Source organism: Gasterosteus aculeatus, chromosome 15 (assembly GCF_964276395.1).
Source record: "Gasterosteus aculeatus chromosome 15, fGasAcu3.hap1.1, whole genome shotgun sequence".
Classification (NCBI taxonomy): domain Eukaryota; kingdom Metazoa; phylum Chordata; class Actinopteri; order Perciformes; family Gasterosteidae; genus Gasterosteus; species Gasterosteus aculeatus.
The window spans coordinates 4,459,325-4,477,675 of NC_135703.1; the positions used below are offsets into that span (position 1 = coordinate 4,459,325).

General features: G+C 48.6%; 1 protein-coding gene across 3 annotated transcripts in view; it reads right to left on the bottom strand.

The window, feature by feature from the left end:
* The window catches only part of dlgap2a (discs, large (Drosophila) homolog-associated protein 2a), a 77,114-nt gene that overhangs the window by 25,585 nt on the left and 33,178 nt on the right, over positions 1-18,351 (bottom strand). For all 3 annotated transcript variants that reach the window (XM_078089496.1, XM_078089497.1, XM_078089495.1), the window contains 2 exons: positions 9,273-10,417; positions 2,804-3,018 (listed from right to left, as the gene is read on the bottom strand). In XM_078089496.1, coding sequence (XP_077945622.1) covers positions 2,804-3,018; positions 9,273-10,349 — 1,292 coding nt within the window. In that variant the 5' untranslated portion in view covers positions 10,350-10,417. The remainder of the gene's footprint in view (positions 1-2,803; positions 3,019-9,272; positions 10,418-18,351) is intronic.

Genomic DNA, 18,351 nt, shown 5'->3' on the forward strand with positions numbered 1-18,351 from the left:
AGATTCGGTGTGATATGGATCACAGCACAATGGTGCCAGAAATCGACTTCACGTCTATAAAGACTTGAAAATGTCTTTGTCAAAATGGGTGATTTTAAATCTCAGAGTGATCAGTTGTTGATCATCAACAACCGGTGTGAATAAGAATAACAACTATTCCTCACGGAGCTGTTCTCACCAGCATTTGGTTTCCCATCTTTTGGTAGAAGACGATCGCAGGCAGATTGCAAACACGAGTGTATCCTTTTGTGCTTTGAGCCGATTTATTGGATTTGTATTGAGATATTGGTGCATCACAAGCACTTTGAAGCCGTTCTTGTTCTCATCCGTAACTTTTTCTTCTGCTGCTCTTATCTCATAAATTAGCTATTTGGTGGTTGGTTGGATGGTGACACGCTGAGTGAGGCCTTTCGCAGTCGACAAATAATGACGACATTTCTTTTACTTTGATAAAAACAGGCCATTATCGATCCTGCATTGTTGCGATCAGAACAAAGAGGAAGAAAGAAGACGCACGCAGAGCAAAGGCTCCACGATTGGGCTCCATGATTGGGCATTCTTAGAGCAGGTTCTTCCTCTGTCAGTGGACGCAGGCCACACAGGCTGATCAATACATTCCTTCTGGCTGAGCACAGCAGACCCTCGACCCGAAGCGCCGAGCGCGCCGTTATTTAGGGGGGCCTCGGAGTACGATAACTGCAACTCACGGCCCTTCCCGCTGTTGCACCCTCATAAATCATTCCGCTATTTACAGCTACTCAAAATGGATCGCCGCAGGAAAGCTTTTTGCGAGATGTGGAGGAACGAGCGCAACCTCACGGCAGCTGCCTCATACGGCACCTCGCGCTGCACGGCCTAAACTCCTGCATCCACACTCCCCACTGAGGTCAGACACAAGGTCGTCCTTTGCATGATGTGTACAGCGTGTGTGTGTGTGTGTGTGTGTGTGTGTGTGTGATTATTTGCCTTTTGGGCTCGTGCAGACCAGAAGCAGAACAGACACAGGGGGGCCCACTCGTGCTGCAGGCCCGCGAAAGAGTTTGTCGGCGTAGTCCAGTGAAACATACCGCAGGGAAGACACTCACATCCATCAGCACCCCAAACCACAAAGTTTATTATGGCAGTCGCACTGGTACAGTATTTTATGTTCTTTCTATTTGAATTAACTCGTTTACAGCCGGAAAATAAATGTATTTATTTATGTTTCCTCTCCCCCCCTTTTCAGTTCAATGTTTACTTAACATTTCATGTTATTTCATTTGGACATGATGGCACTTTGTGATATCGATGCAACAATTATCCTACCAACGATGTTTTAACACTCATTAAACATTAGCCAGCAATGCCAGTTGTCCAAGAAAAATCCATATTTCCTTTTCTATCAAGACCCTGACGAGAAAGCAAACGGATCGTGTCTACTGAGAAGGATCTTTCAATGAATTCAGCCCAGGAGCTGGAGGTATTTGCTGAAAGTTTTGGATTATTTATCCAACATTTCCGTTTCACACGCGCTGATTTTGGTTGAATTAAGGAATTTCATGAGTGTCACAATACAATAAGTATGACTGAAGTATTACATATTACAAGACGATGATACACATAGTAATATTTGCACTTGTTGATTCATAATAGAAATATTTAAGTTCAAATAAATGTTGTAAACACAAGCGTAAGTAAGCCCTAAGTGCCAGCTGATGACAACGCATATTTTGTTTGTGGTTGATGTTTACCTGCGCCGATGTTTACAATGAACAAAGTAAGACCGATGTGAGGTGCAGAAGAAGGTGGCGCAAATACAGGGATAATTATCAGGATATACTACACACAATAAAAGCAGCAAAGGAATCAATTTCTTACCTAAAACTGCTGGATAGCTGAGTAACCAACACTGTATCTTCTATCATTGACTTTGCAGTATCGAAATGCTACATTTATACTTAAGATTATTATCCATTTTAATTTCAGCACAATGTCAGACAATGCCTTCGGGGAATGGTCACCGGATGATCATCTAATTTCATCCCAATCTAATAGATGTGTTAATGCTGTAATCATAATAGTTCTCCCTCCATAAAAAGTTGCTCGGGTTGGACACGTTTCTCTGATCTGTCTCATCATGTAATCCTCTTAAGAGCGCTTCCTCCCGCCCCCGAGTAACCACAACAAAAAAAAGCCCTCCTCTTCCTCCGCAGTCAATGCGACACGTCCCACTTCTTACAGTTATGTTAAGACAGCGATACGAAAATCAGCACAAAGGGATCACGATGGGCAAAAGGTTCAAGTGCTCGACTGCACAACAAGCACAAGAGAGAGAACGTAACGCGGCAAGGACAAACATTATGAAGATGTTCTCTTAAAATGTGGAATGGGAACAAAGACAGCGGCACGTCATGGAAATTGACGTAATCGCTTTCCAAAATCATCAAATTGTTTTCAGGATTACATTACAGTAACATGGGGTGTTTCTGGAACAAGTGGAACTGCATAATACGAGTAATAATCACTTCTGTGGCACAGCCAGTGATAGTATCCAAAACCTCAGCCCCCCCCCCCCCGTCCCCCCCCGGGGAAAAGCCTAATCAATGGGCCAAAACAGAGAGATTAACTACATTAATATCCTGCGATCCTATTCAATGAGAGTGGAATTGACTGATGAATCATTCCGATGGACGATGCAGGCGGTGCGACGTCGCCCTTCCGAGGTGAAGCGTGTGAATAAAACGGGTACATGCAACAGCCAGAAGGAAACAAGGAGCGAGACCCTGTGAGCCGCCATCGGCCCTGAAGTTTGCACGTGTCGTACCTCTGCGAGTCCAGCAGCTCCCTGGGTCGGATGACGGCCTTCCCCATGGCGTCGGGTCGCACCGTCTTCTGGGGCGAGGTTTTGGGGCTGGAGTCGGACTCTCCGCTCTCCTCGTCGCCCATGGCTTTGACGTAGCTGCTGCTCCGCATCCGACGGCACGGGATCTCGTCGTCCTTCTCGTCGCCAGGGTAACCCCCCCAGTCGTCCTGGGGCACCTGGCGGGGGCACGGGGAGCGGAAGCAGTCAATGTACTAAAATGCCCTTTTTGGTGACTTGGAAGCAGCGTCGTATTATCGCTTCATGAACTCGTTCCGCAGAGCGACATCATGATGGATTTCAATATTAACTCTCGATTTGTCTCTGCTTTAGTTTGATCAACTAGCGAGTGAACTGTCTGACTCTCAAGCTGCTTCAGATATCGTTGCGCACCACATTACTGTTGGGCAAGATTTGATGTGTTTTGCCTGTATTTAACCGTAGCTAAAAGTCATGATAATAGCCTTTTGAAATATTCCTACCGCTGCATCAGAAGAGCACAGCGACTCTAAATGCAGCCTGTTGAACCCCGTTTTGTCTCGCACAGTTGGTTCCATCCATTGAGTTACACAGGAGCCTTTTCACCACGAATCATCCGGCATGGAAGCCCTCCCACAGCTGCCACAGCTGCCACAGCTGCTCAGTCTTTTAGCTTTCCTATATTTTGGCCAGGTTCAAATCAGCTGAAGCTCCTTGACTGAAACGATGTCATGAATTTAGGCCGGAAATATACAGGTTGAAAATGGAGAAAGGGAGCTCTCTTTCTCTGCCGACGGCGGCCTGCCGATCGGCGCACGCCGGCCCGTTTACATTTCGCAATTCTCTTCCAGTCGTTAAACAGGTTAATTGAGTATCCTGACGTCAGCATCCCCGTTTCCCCAGTGACGGTGAGAGCAGGGTGCGCTCACGACACCGATCCCGACACTCTTTATGGGACACACACACAGACGTTTACCTTGGTCCGGCATGCTTTGCAATCCAATTTCGTTGTTGGAATCTAACATGTAGCTGATGTAACAGGACGGAACGTCTGTGGATCCTGTGGACCAATTATTTTGTGAATCGTGAAAGAAAGATGTGGTTCACATTTTTAGGCGCCAAAACACCATGTCGAGATGTTATCAAACGATCCTCTCTCTATTAGAGGTAGTGGTGTGGCTTGTGAAAATCTGCGGGACAATTTCGCCCAATCATCGTAAACAACCGAGGATGATTGTTTGCAAGCTCATTACGCGCGGTACCCCCCCCTCTCTCTCACCATATTTCCCCCTCTCTCTCTTCCTCCCTTTGGTAACGCGCACACACCCTCATTTGGCTTTGGCAGTGCAGCCTTATTCAATCACCGGGACAACGACAGCATCAGCCTCCCCCAGAAAAACACACAACGCAACACGACGCACCGACGCACCGACGCACGGGCCCTCAGCCGTCACACAAACGGAGAAACCGTTTCCCCTTCTTGCACTTTGCTGACGATGCGTACGACGGTCAGGAGCTTCAGCCGGACGCGGATTTACGCGGTCTATGATTCGCACTTATAAAATATGAAATATGACATTGTCAGTAAGCGTCACATTTGATGTGATGCGGTCACAGCCGTGGCTCGGTGCCAATCCACTCCGCTCGAGATTTCATTAAGTAAATGTGACCCGGGTCCATATTCCCAGTAATACTGGACCAGGTCCGGACCAAAGGGGAACATTTAAATAGTCTCCCAATTGCTAGTAGTAATTCCAAAGCTGTTTAACTCACGACTCACAGGTTCACAATGAACCGGGACGGCAGCTGGCAGCTTGTGGGAAATGTCAGGAGGAGATACGCCGCATCCAAATGTCACTAATGCGTCAGACACATGACTCTTATCACTCTCTGACGCAAATGTCACCTATTTGAAAATAACTAATCAAAAATTTTCTTTCAAAGAGATATAAAAACATTTTAAGAATAAACAGCAGTTCTTTGACAGTTTCGTAAAAAAATAAAAATAAATCTGAACAGAAAAATGTATTTCAACTGCAAACACGTCATGACATGTATACAATTCAAGAGCAATGAAGGTGCACTGTCACTCCTCTGACGCAGGTCACATCAAATCAAAACACCCTGAATAATTGATCAATTACGGCTTCATTGGCCTTTGTCATTCACAGAAAGTGCTGGGTCAGAGCGGCCTTTGACTCTCAAGGGTCATGTATGAATTTAGAAAAGATAAGCTTACTTTCCGGAAACATGCACGCATGCACACTCAAACACACACACACACACTCTGATAAAAACAAGTAATTTATCTCCCTTCCAAAGACAGGCATGCGCCGCCTACCAACTGGAGTCGATGGGTTAATTAAGTCTTGGAGGGGTTTGATATTTTTAGAAGTCTAATTAATGAACGTAACGCCAGAGGATGGGCGCAAGCTGTGGGGAGATTGGTTTGAATTCCGGATTGGCTGGCAGACTGAATAGGTTTCCAGCGTGTCCCTCGCTGCACATGAAGAAACAGCGGCGCGCGTCCATTGGTTGCCGCGGACACGCGCGTGGTTTCCCGGCCCGCTCAATGAAGTGGACGTCAGGACATGGTGGAACCTACCTGAGCTAAAGCACGGGATTCAGAAGTGGGCGTGCAAGACGTGCGTGTGCGCGTTTTTAGACGATTTCACTGGTCGCCCAACAAATGTGCCGCGTCCTCTCGTGTTTAGCGGCTCATGACGCGGCGAAGGACGTGAAGCGCTTTCTGAATATCAGCCAAACGTTTGTAGGAGGAGTGTGAAAATTCACAGCTCGAGTGTGAAGATTAAAGTCTGATCGTCACAAAAACAGTTAGTTTATTTGATTTTGCTCAATATGGAAGAGGAATGGCTTGTCACGTGCTGTTTGCCTTGAGAACAACTCCTTTCAGCCCTTCAGCTTTGCCGATAATTAACATCGGGGAAGTGGATCACACCAGCTCTCATAGCGAGAATGTGTCGACATTGGCATATTGGCTGTGTATGTTTTTTCCGATACTTTCAGTGCTATTATCTTCCCCCACAGGGGGGGAGCGTGTATTTGTGTGTGTGTGTGTGTGTGTGTGTGTGTGTGTGTGTTGTTCAGGCGGGCCTGCAGTGCAGCAGTGCATTTAATTGATTGACTCTGCGGCTCTATCTATACACAGCACCTCTCCCGCTTACAAACATAAGTCATGGCCTTTAAGTCATAAAATAAAGTGAGAAAGACAGAGAGAGAGAGAGAGAGAGAGAGAGAGAGACGGGGGAGGGAGGGGGGAGATTCAGGGGATGTCACGTAGACGGATAAATGACTGAGAGAGGAAGGAAAAGAGACTTAATCATTGTTGGATCATTGCTAAACAGCCTCCAGGCACATTATAGGTTATATAATATATATGTGTGCTTATATGTGTAAGCATGTCAAAATTAGCATTTGCATCTACAACCAAACACCAAACCCTGAATACACATAAAGTCAAAATACCCATGAGCCCCACGAGGATTCAAGAGGCCTTTTCATAAATAATCCTGGTCCCAGGTTTCCTGTCCCACCTGTGCACTTTCAATGTGTGCATGAACACACTGGAGGGGAAACTCATAACACACTAAAACCCATTCTTACTTCATATCTTATAACAGTTTCTACCCTCGGCTGAGCTGGAGAAATTCAGCAAAATGAAGTTTGATATAAACAGACTTTGGAAATAAAGCACGACATATTGATTCATGCCATGAATCAAGCTACTTTAACTGCTTGAGCTTCTTCACCAACTCGGGAGTGAAAACATCTGGAAGGTGACAGGGGACAGCGCGCTGCTGGGCACCACATGGCACGAGCACTTAAGAGACGCTGAAGCGTCACACGCCGCTTTTGAATTCCAACATGTAGAAGAATGTGCTAAACAATTAACATTTAAATGGCTGCAGCCTGACAACCTCCTTTTTAGAACTGCAGCAAACATAAGGTTAGAAGTATGAGCAGATGCTCGCCGTCACGGCGGTGACCACGAGAGCAGAGGCTGGTAGCTGTCTGGGAACCCCTTCGTTAAGGAAGTCAGGGAACCCCCCCCCCCCCCCCCCCCCGTGTGCTGCTGTTACTGCAGCTTTCGGTCACAGTGGCAGTTTGGTTTCTGCTGCTTTGCAGTCCCCCCCTTTTTTTTGTGATTTAATCAGTTGCCTCTCTCCCTCTCAAACTCCACCTTCGGCGAGCCGACGTGGCAATTAATTGGCTTATTAAATCCCTCCGCATTGTCCTATCAGCAAATCTATCAAAGACTAATCCTCCGTTTGTACTACAGGAAAGGCCGTACGCAAGGAGCGGCGGACTTAATCAGGGCTGAGAGTTGTCAGCAAGACAAAGTTGTTGTGCAGGCGAGTTATAGAGTGGGTGCGAGGGAGGTGGAGGAGGTATTGATCACAGCCGTTGCTGCTGTCCAGGTGCATCTGCATGACTTGAAGAGTGTCCACGCGTTTAAAATTCATTCACGTGAGCCTGTTACCAACAATCACCATATTTCATTAACATCAAGCGCTCGGCCAAACCTGTCCTCATCCATGTGTATGTGTGTGTGTGTAGGTGTGTGTGTGTGTGTCTAATTGGGCCTAATTTGGGGAATGACTCAGATGGTGACAGAGAGCGATGGCCACTGCCAGGTCTGATCCTGCGACATTTGTCATTTCAAAGAAAGGTCGGCCAATATAAATGTATCTCTGTCCCCCCCAATGTTCGGTTAATCGATCTCTCAAACGCTCACACACACACAACCAGACACGCGCACACTCTGCTGCACTCACACGGAGATTAACGAACGCGCGCTTCGGCGAAACGAGTCGCGCGTTCCTCTCTGTCCGCCGTCTCCTGGCCTTTCTCTCCAGGAGCTTTTCATTCCCTCCATCCAAGGGCGTAAACAAGGTGAATAGCACATCATCAAACCATCTGGAGTGCGATAAATAACCCGCCGCCCCCCGACACACACGCACACACACACACACACACACACACACAGTCTCTACCAGGATACAGCTTATGTTGTTACATCGCAGACACTTGTGGCCAATCCCAGTTGGGCGGTTGGGAAAACTTCCCAATGTGGCCGCTGGTTGTGTGTGCGGAGCCGCGTTCTCTGGCCGGTTCTACATTGAACGACTGTAGCCACGGAGACCAAAAACAAAGAACTCAGCTCCCCAAGAGGGCATTGGCTCTCCTCCCCGGGGGAGGGGGGGGGGGGATGTGTCACCCTGCTCGGGGTTGGATTGATAACGGCGGGGCTAAATTTAGCCCTGCGGCAGGAAGGGCGGAGGATATTTTTAGAAAGTGTTTATGGTGCCGCGACTGGGACAATACCTCAGCCGAATGGAAGTAAGCAAGGGAGCGGGGCCACTAAACACATCCCAGTGAGACATCAACGCACTTAGTGGGATTGAAAACAGATTGAAGTACACTGCCTGTTTAGTTGAAAACGATCATCAGTTATGTTTAAAAACACGCCGGTCAAAATGATTCCTCTCCGACATTTTCTATTGACGTGAGCTCAGATTGAGTGGTTCCTTCGGCTCCAGTGGCTGATTCGGGTAATGTATTGGCTTTCCGTTTTTCGATCCATACAACACACTGCCGCTTCGAGCTCTGCGTCTCCTCCTCGTCTCTCCCGGCGCGCTCACTTTATTTCGGCTGCAGGCTGTACTTACACGATGCCATCAGATATCACATTGCTGTCTATTGAGCAGCATTGCCGCGGAATTTATTTTCCCTGAGCTTTTGCAATTTGGGATCCATAAACGCGCTTTCCTTTTTTTTCTTCTTCTCTCTTTCACATTCAGTTTTTAAAGTGCTGACTCTGAATTGATCCCCGTGGAGCAATGGGTGTCCCGTGGAGCCCATCAATGGCTAGATGCTAACGTCTTTCTCGGGGCTGAAACCGATGCAAAATCAAAGCAACAACACTGAGGCCCCCCCCCCCCCCCCCTTCACGTTGCTGACTCTTCTCTTCCCCGCCAGCGCAGATCATTTGTGTGGCTAATTGATTTGTCCCCTCCGGTGCCAAGCCCCTTGCTTAGCCTCGGGACAGGTTCGCATTGTAATATCCTGGGCAGCTACGAACAAAACGCTTTCTTGTAGATCAATTGGGAATCCAGCGGGGATGAGCAACTCTACATTGTCTACTTTCCGCCGATGCCCGTAGAAGCAGATTGCTTTGTGTTGCACGACGTGGCCTTAAGTTTTGGGATTGCTTTTTTTTCCATCTGCCTCGGGTCCTTATGAATTCTACATTATGGTGAACGGCGGCTCAATCACTGAATTGGCTGAGTGAGGAAATGGATGCTTCTATCGTCTCTTCAATTGCATCGAATCGCCAACCTCTCCTTTCCCATCATCTAGCCACACGCAGATCCAATACACTACATATCAATGAAAAAGTTACGTGCAGAACTGACACATAAAGCAAACTCACCTGGAGGTAGTGGCAGGGCCGGAGGTTGGGCCTGAGCTCGGTGGGCGTCATGGGTTTCTCCAGATTGAGGGAGGACTTCCTGTAGGCCTCCTTGGCTTGGCTGACCGTGAGCGTTGACCAGGAGCTCCTCTTCATGAACTTCCCCTCCGGTGCCATGCTTATGCTCTCGCAGGCGGAGCACTTGACGTCATTGTTGCTCTTGGAGGTCTTCAGCGACAGCTCTCCGGCCAGGTGGCCGTGCATGGAGTCAGGGTAGCAGTGGCCGACGTGGTCCGCCGGATGCCGCGACATGACGCTGGGCGTCCTGTATGTGCTGTCGCTATCCAGGTTGTCATCCGAGCTCCACCAGCCTCCCGAGCGTTGCTTGCCGCTGCCGTCGGACTTGCGCTCTTTGCTCTTGCTGCGCTTGCTGTGTTTGTGGTGGCCCTGGTGGTGGTGATTGGCGTGGTGTGAGCTTTCCCGGTGCGGGTCGCCTTTGGTGCCGTTCATCTTGGAGGAACCTTCGAGAGAGTGTGACTTTGTGAAGAGCTTCTGTACCGAGTGCACCAGGTGGCGTATCCGCCCGGGGCTTTCGTTGCGCTGCTCTGTAGTGGTGGTGGTGGTGGAGGTGCGTTGGTATTGCAGCGTGTGGAAGCCATCCCGGTGGAGGGGCATCTGCTTCTCGAACTGGTCCAGGAGGTTGGGTGGGATTCGGTTCATTTTGCCGCTGCCGCCGTGCGAGGAGGAGCCGCCGTCGTCTCGGGAGTCCCTGCCGCCGGAAGTGTTGCCGCCGCTTTCCCTCGCGCCGCTGCCATAGTGCATGCGGGGGAAAGTGCTACTAGAGATGGAGTGGTCGGTGGCCGACATGGACACCGGCACCACCATGCACTCAGAGTGGATGGAGCTCCTGGGGGAGCAGCGGTGGTGGCTCTCGAGGGGGCAGCTATCTGTGGGGCTAAGGAGGTAGGACGGGGGGCGTGAGTTGCCATGGTGGAGGTGATGCTCCAGGGAGTGGTCGCATTCAACCAGGCCGCAGGTGTGGGCGGTGGGGGAGGTGAGGTGGAGTTGGGCAGGACGGCCGCCGGAGAGACCCTTCATGTTCCTGGGTGGAAGGGAGCAGCTGTCCTCATTGAAGTACTGCGAGGGCGACCATGAATACAGCTGGTCTGAAAGAGAGCAAGAAACTATCAAATCAGAGCAAGAAAAAAATATATATACAGTATATATCAGATTAAAAACATGGGGGGGGTCTAGTGCCAAATGACTAGGCCTCAGAGAGGTTGGTCATCATCCCCATACAGCCAATCTCTTTATTGCATAAAACTACAAAGGAGATGAAAAAGTGTCCCGTCTGAAACGTGATAAATCAGCAGATTGCACAGTCAAAATCCGTCTCATTGCACCGTCTGTGACGGGATATTGCAAGAGGGAGAAAAAGAGGGGACGCAAGAAAGACAAAAGCAGGCGACAGGTATAGGAGCCGGCACTGCCATTTATCCAATGCAAAGTGAAATAATAGCCCATCACTCCGCGGTGCTGGTGTCATCCGTCAAAGCCCTGAGGACGGCGCCGTGAGGCATTCGGCCAGATAGGCGTCCTTGGGAGACTTGATCACCAAATGTGCCCTCTCCTTTTCGTTTTAGTCTCCGAGACTAAAACCCAGTGCTATGGGAAGAGATCCCAGTGCTGTAGTATTGAACTTAATCAGAGGATTCAGCACCGGTCCTTTCAATCAGAAAAAGGGTTTAAAATCCACGTCAACACGACTCAAAATGTAGAGTAGATCCCGAAATCTTAATATATAAATACTGCTTCTTCTTCATGAGCTTTACATTTGGTAATGAGTGCCAAATAAGCTATTGTGTCAAACAAAAGACCGTAAAAAAAGTGTGAGAGAAAAATAATATGTGGTTTTCTGTCTGTTCTTGTCCTTCCTCATTAATGGTTTCACCATAGAAAAAAACAGAATGTTGCAGAAAATATCTAGCCAGGGTCATCAAATAAACAATTGCCGTATCTAAGCCGGCTGGCTTGCCAATGATGCATAAACCGCTGGTCTGTGCCTCTCTCTGTGACCACATTAAATGTAGGAGAGCTTTTATGAGCTACGGTCGTATGAGGAAGAGGAGTTTCAGGCCTTTTAAGTGCAACCTTTGGGACCGCCTCAACGTAGTGTTTTCGGGCGCTCCAGTGAATAAATATTATGACAAATAACATGTTCACACGTAATTCTTATGCTCATACTGGTGGTGAAGGTCACATTACCCCTAAACAAAAGTGGGTTCCAGTCCAGTGCAATGAGCAGCTCCCTCTTCCTGTTTGAGGTGTTTTCTATCATCATCACGGCCCCCTGCTATTTGAATTAACTTGACAAGGAAGGACCAGTCACTCCCAGGGCTCTTCATTCAAATTGCCTTCTGCTGATGGAGCATGTATGGAATGTTAAAGCCTTTGGCTAGAAATGAAAGTCCCTAAAGAGCCTAACCTGTAAAGACGGGATGGAGATATGGATAGAAGCGTTCATAGCGTTGGTGTATTTTAAATGTTTTTTTGTCCGCCCTATACAACCGTGGAACGAAACACTGGTACATTGGGTTTAATAAGGCTATAATACAAAAGCATGCGGACAGATATGGTTTTTTTTCAGCCCTATAATCCTTTTTTGGTTTAAAATCTTATCGAGACAATCCTAGAAAACGGTTTGACAAATAAATCCTACTTTGTCTCTGGGTGTATTTAGAATTTTCCTCTTCAAAATATATATTCGCAAAACCCCCCAAAAAGTCTGAGATCACCGAAATGACTTCTTTGCTGATGGTGAATTGTGACTCTTTGTGAGGGTGGATGCTTCTTTTCATCTTGGATTAAATGTATTCCGTTCAAGCTTATTTTTAATGAGGTCTAAGATCTCAACCCCTCAGGTCCAGCCTCGCTCTTCCGTTGCTGTCGTCTTCCATCTGTCGAGATGAAAACAAATTCTCGTTGTTTACCAGTCTGAGAGGAGGATGTCTAACTCGGCAGGCTACTCGAAGCACGCACGAGGGCATAAGGCTGCACGGTGCTGAACATGCAACATACAATCCCAGGCGAAAGATGTCCAGGCAGTGCAGCTAAATCAGGTGAACTTAGCATGAGTCCAGTTAGCTGCTTGCTGGTCCTTGCAGCAGAAGGACGGAAGCGCGCGATTGATTGATTTGATGCTACATTTCTGTCCGAATTCACATGACTTGTCTCATTCCGAGGCCTTTCTCTGACAGCCGACTATTCCTTGAGGTATCTCCGGGAGCCGCGCTGAATAAATGATCTACCGGCGGTGTTATGGCGTTTCCTGGGACTGGACGACAGACGTGTCTCTTTCGCCTCGCTCGCACCTCTTCCTCCGCGGACTCCAAACTGAAGTTACGGAGTACAGACGCGCGCTTCAAGGAGCGAGTCCTACGCCTCACATTTCAAAGGTTGTTGAATATTTTACATGAGAGGAACGGCCTCCTTGGGGCAAGTGCTCGGCAAACGCGGAGACAAGTACCCGCGACATCTGTGGACAGAGGGAGGGCTTGTTCTGTCCGATACAAGCAGCTGCCTTCGCGCGGCTTCCTGGCGAGGGGGCCACCTGCTGAGGTGGCCTGCTGGGATGGAGGGGGTATTAAGAAACTGCCAAGCAAATTTCAGCACACTATACAGCGGTGAGGCAACCTCATCTTTGAAGTGTTAATGAGGCGAGGGCAAAAATCATGAAGAATGAGAATATTAGATAGTTTTATGAAAGGAAAAGGCAAAGGGTCCTTAATGCGCTCCTCTTTTCACCGAAGGCTGAAATAATGAACATTAGCCGGCGGAGACAAAGTCCTCCAGGTGAAAAGCAGACGTGTCCGAAAAATGTACAAATCACATTCAGCTTGACAATTGGCACGCGGCGCAATCTTCCTTTCTTGTCTGACCTAACACCCAAACGAACAATCCAGCTCGACAATGTCGTCAAAAGCCCTCTGAGCTCAACAGAGATAACAAAAAAAAACACCTTTTATATGAGCGCTGCAGGGAGACCGAGTCAGGGAAAGAGGCTCGTTTATTAAGGGGCTTTTGTTTTGTGCTGCCCGAGTGCAGAGTGTGACTAAAGGTCGTTTTGCTCATCTTAGCACATTAGCATTTAAATAGCATTATATCTGCACAGAGTGTCACTGACGGCCCCCACTCACTCTCCCACCGGCCCGGACCTTAACGGGAGTTGAAAACAAAGTCAAAAGATGATAACGCGCCGGACTAGAGTGCGGGATCAGAGGCGCGCAACCTTCAGACTTGGCGGCGGGCGGCGGGCTGGCTGGTCGACAGCGCTAACTGACAGGCGACTGTGATGAAGACTCCCGACGACGAGGCAACGCATGAGAGACGTGCGATGGCAGCTTTTAATGTTCTGCATAAGCGATACGATCTGTCAGTTCCCCGCCATCAAACGCAATAAACCGCCTCAGTACTTTAATTTGGTTGTTTCTGCAACCCCCCCCTCTGCGGAGCACTTCAACACTTGGAAACATCTGTCATGTTCATTTCAATCCGGCATGCTTTTTTGAATTGGCTTGAAAAGAAAAATCGCTGCCTTGCAACTTGGTGGCGCTGACCAGAACGGTTGCCTGTTGTAGCCCGTCCAGCTGCATCCCTTCCAACTGTCCCAGGGGAAGTCACACCCCTTATTTTCTGAGCCCAAAAAATCGATAGAGCAGCTTTCTTATCCGCGCCCAAAGGTTAAATGCTCCCCCCAGAATTCTGGCCATTTTTTTTTGTTTTAGCAAATCAAAAGGAAAGAGAATTGTGTCCCCGACCCTCGGGCCAAATCAAGCCATGGTGTGAGCCATTAGTTCGGGGGAAAGAGGCCCCGGCCGTGGAGGCAGAGCCGCGGATCTGTCAGCTTTGTGCGAAGCCTCGTGATACGCAGCGTGGCAGCTCCGATCATCCTAAGGCCCCGGGCTTACGGCTCTGGCAGATCTCTTGCTCACTTGTCCGTCCGAGTGACGGCACAGCGCGGCCCATGCAAACGTCCGTAGTGCGGGCGGCTGAGCTGCGACTGAGCTTTTTAATTGCAAATGCAATACTCAATTGGCTGAGCCCTTGTGCCGATAGGAAGCCAGTCACTTGTCGGGGACATTTTTTTCCCCACGTGGACCATCTGCGAGGCAGAAAATGGCAGAACAAACTCTTCTCCTTCTCGCGTTTGCCGCTATGCTACTGCGTTCTGGGCATGAGGGGGAACACAAAGAGATTGTTATATAACTGCGTGCTGACTCAGCATAGCATGTGTCACACAAGACACGTGTGTGCGCAAGGCTGCTCATGCAGTAACGCGACGGGGGAGAACCCACTCGTATGTCATACTGGGACCTGGAACACAATCTGGGTCTGCATGTGTGAGAAAAGGCACTGGGGTCACATGGGGGAGTAACTGAGACCCGTGCATTTGCTGGGAACCTCTGGACAAGATCTAGAGAAAACACCTGCAACAGATGTTTATATTGTTTGTGCTTGTCTAAGATGCTGCACTACTGCAAACACCACATTCTTATGTGAAAAAAAGAAACTCTGTTTTTATGATCTAATGGAAAACACTGAATGCAGATAAGTCAGCGTGCAGTGAACAGGTGGGTCAGCGAGTGCATGAGATGCAAGAACAATGTTTCGATGCTTTAAACCAAAGGAGAACTTGAAGGTGAGATTTACCGCCCCTGTTACTGCCTCATCTGGAGATATTCCGAGGTCACAGTGCCCAGACAACTTCTCTGATTTAATAATTAGAAGATAAGCCAACAATGAATTCTGTAACGTTGCCATTTTCATTTTGCAGCCTCAAAGACAGGGAATCTTTCACAGGAACCGTTCTGCTAAAATTTAACTACATAATCTAATTAATATGAAATAATAAAAAATCCAATTAACCTTCATTGGCAAAGTGAGAACACACCATCGAGGAATTTGACTTTTTGGAATGTTTCAAACCAGATCGCTTGTATCACCGCGGCCTGAAGAGGCTCCCGTTGCACCATGCGGCTATGGAGACGCTGTCTGACCCGACCCCCCCCCCAGCAGTCAAAGCTCACCCCACTATCTTTCTCCCAGCAGAAGGGAGGGTGCCTGAAAGCAGAGAGGGGGGCGGGGGGGGGGGGGGGGGGGGATTATAGGACGAAAAGGGAGGTATTGTCAGCCGAGTGTCTGTAAGGAACAGTGATGGAGGGGGGCTGCAGTGTTTCGGTGTAGTCCGTGGGGACAGAATGATACGGATGTGAACTGGACTCTAGCAGCAGATACGCATATTCCTGCAACCCCCCCCCCCCACCCAAAGAGCTCCACACACAACTCCATCAGCCTCGCCACTAATCTCTTCAAAAATGATTAAGCTATTGGCAAGCTGTCCCAACAAACGTAAAATGGCAATTTCTCTTCTCTAACACCCAATTTCCCGCACGGAGTGGCGAGCTGAAGGCAGGGAGATTATGAGGGGGGGAATAAGGAGAAGCTGCTGAATGGCTGAATACTTATCGTGAGTTTGCTAATGATGAAGTCTGTTATCAGCGCTCTGCCTCATGCCCCCCCCACATCCTTCTGCCAGTCAAAGTGGGGATGGACCGATCGCGGTAGAAGTACATTTTTTAACATTATGTCAGGATGAGCATTCTTTTTGTGACAATGCTTTGGGCTTTTGGGATTCCCAAACTTTCTGGTTCCAAAGGCTGCATTAGTAATGCTTTGAATGGAAATCTACAGCCCCACTCACATACAACAACAGTAACAACCGTGTCACGCAGTCTTTATGTCTTATTCTAGAAAGGAATCTCCTCTATCGGAATCCTTTCAAAGATTCCAACAAGATGCTCCGTGTGCTAGATTGCACGGGCTTGCATTTACATGGTAGAATCATAAATCCAGCGCAGCGATCCAGCTATGAATAAATCATGCTGAATGGGAAATTCTGCCACAGGAAAAGCCCTGTGTGTGTGTCTGTGTGTGTGTGTGTGTGTGAGAGAGAGTCAGTCGCATCTTATGTAACAACCACGACTGCATTCCCAGGCAACTTGTTAGAGGAAGCCTCAGAACTGGTTCCTGGTTGCCGTAGCAACACGATCTGAGGTTCTCATCCGTTTGCCGTCTTTCGTGTACAGCCACAGAGGAGCGCAGCACAACACCAGAGATCATTTGATAGGACGCATAAACGAACGCGGCGGCCTATTGAGAACGTGATGCCGAAACGTGACTCGAAGCCCGAGTCAGCAGCAGGTTCTTCGCTGACTGTATGCGGGCAGACGGGAGGGTCAACGCCCGGCCTCCATCGCCACAAACGATCCCTGGAACTGATTTTAAAAACACTGCCTCTCCCCCGGGGGCCGTCCGCACTCCTCAGCCTGCAGAAGACAATGGAAAAGCTTTCCCCTCTAATGTCATTTCCCTCTCTGCGGACCACAGCAGCCCCGAGGCCAAAATGACTTTTGGGAGATGGAAGTGATAGCGGCAGTTCACTTCAGATCCTTGTCTCTCATTCGCCCCCTTTCTCCAAAGTCAGCCGGAACATTAGAGGCCCAAAGTTAATCAGTTTATTTGCCGCGATGTTAATCAGGACAAAATTGGATCAGAGCAATTGTGTGTACTGATATTATGAGTGTGGGAAACAATTAGCACTAATTAAGTGCTATGCAATCTCTCAATATGCCACAACATTAACCGCAGGGCAGGAAGAATTCCCGGCATGTTGAATACTTTTATTTTGAAATGCCACCCACGTGTGTGTGCGCCGCGCGTGCGCGGGCAACTGATTAACACGGCGCGTGTGTTTTGGACCGAGGGAGGCTGCGTGTCGCTGTGGGGAATGCAGATGAACCTGGACGTACTGTATCTGATAGTAAAATGTAATTAGTGTAAGTGCTTGTTTCCAGTGTTTTACTGGCCTGATTTCACAGGGGTGAAATGGAAGAAGCCCTGTCGACGTCGCCCTGGGTGCACTCGAAAAACGCATTTACCACCCAAAGGTGGAGCTGCAGGTGGAACCCGTCCATGCAGTGGAACCGATAAACCTGTTGAGCGACGGGCTGCAGAAAGCTGTGACGTGCCAAAGAAGTGAAATCTTTTTTGTCGTATTATTCCTTAATTGAAGTACTTACTGAAAGTCTGCTTCAAAAAAGTACATTTAAATATCTGGATTATTAAGACTATGCCAGCGTTGTTTCTTGACATATAAGCTATAACATCTTTAAGTTTAGTCTGAATGCATTTTGATGCAATGTGGATGTGTATTACATTACATTACATGTAGTACACATTTAAAAATGTGTCACGATGAAAGACGTCTAACTCGCAAACACTCAAGCACCTTTCTAGTAGTAATTTAATACAGAGAAAGGGCTGATTTAGTTTTTTACCCCCACAGATCCAATGCAAGTAGCATTAATGGGATAAAGTGTGATGTGGAAAACATGGATAAAGGCTTTGAGAACAGTTTGACTGGACCGGACTGGAGGCGGGCGACACCTGGTGCTCGGAGTGCGCGACAGAAACGACAGCTGGAAAGAAACACTCGCGGAACCGGGCGGAACATATTGACAGCCGGCGTTGAGATCGACCGCCGACGAGCCGCTCCACAAACCATCGCTTCTTACTCCCGGGGGGAGGGGGGTCTGACTGCAAGCCCCCCCCCCCCCTCCCCCTTCCACCCCCACTTTGAATGTCACCGACAAGCCATTTGTGCATCTCTGCAGATGTAAATCAGGATGTCACCCTCCGGCAGGTCGGGACACGCGTTGGTATTTGTGTTTGGTGATCTGTGTGCTGTCAGATCGGGGGCGTGCGTGGAGAGGAGCGGTGGTGGTGGTGGTGGTGGTGGGGGGGGATTAGGATGAAGGACAGGTCAGTGTTCGGTTATTAGTTCTAAGTACGAGGGGGAGAGGACACAACATGACTCTACTCCGGAGCACAGCTGAAATACACAGCGGGGACGCTGCACGTCTCAACGCGCGGCCCAAGTTCAACGCTCCCCTGAAAGAAAATCCCTGCACACAATTATTTCTACAGCGAGTGGAGACACAAAAGAGGTCCGTCCCTCCAAGACTCCCTCCTTCGGGCTTTG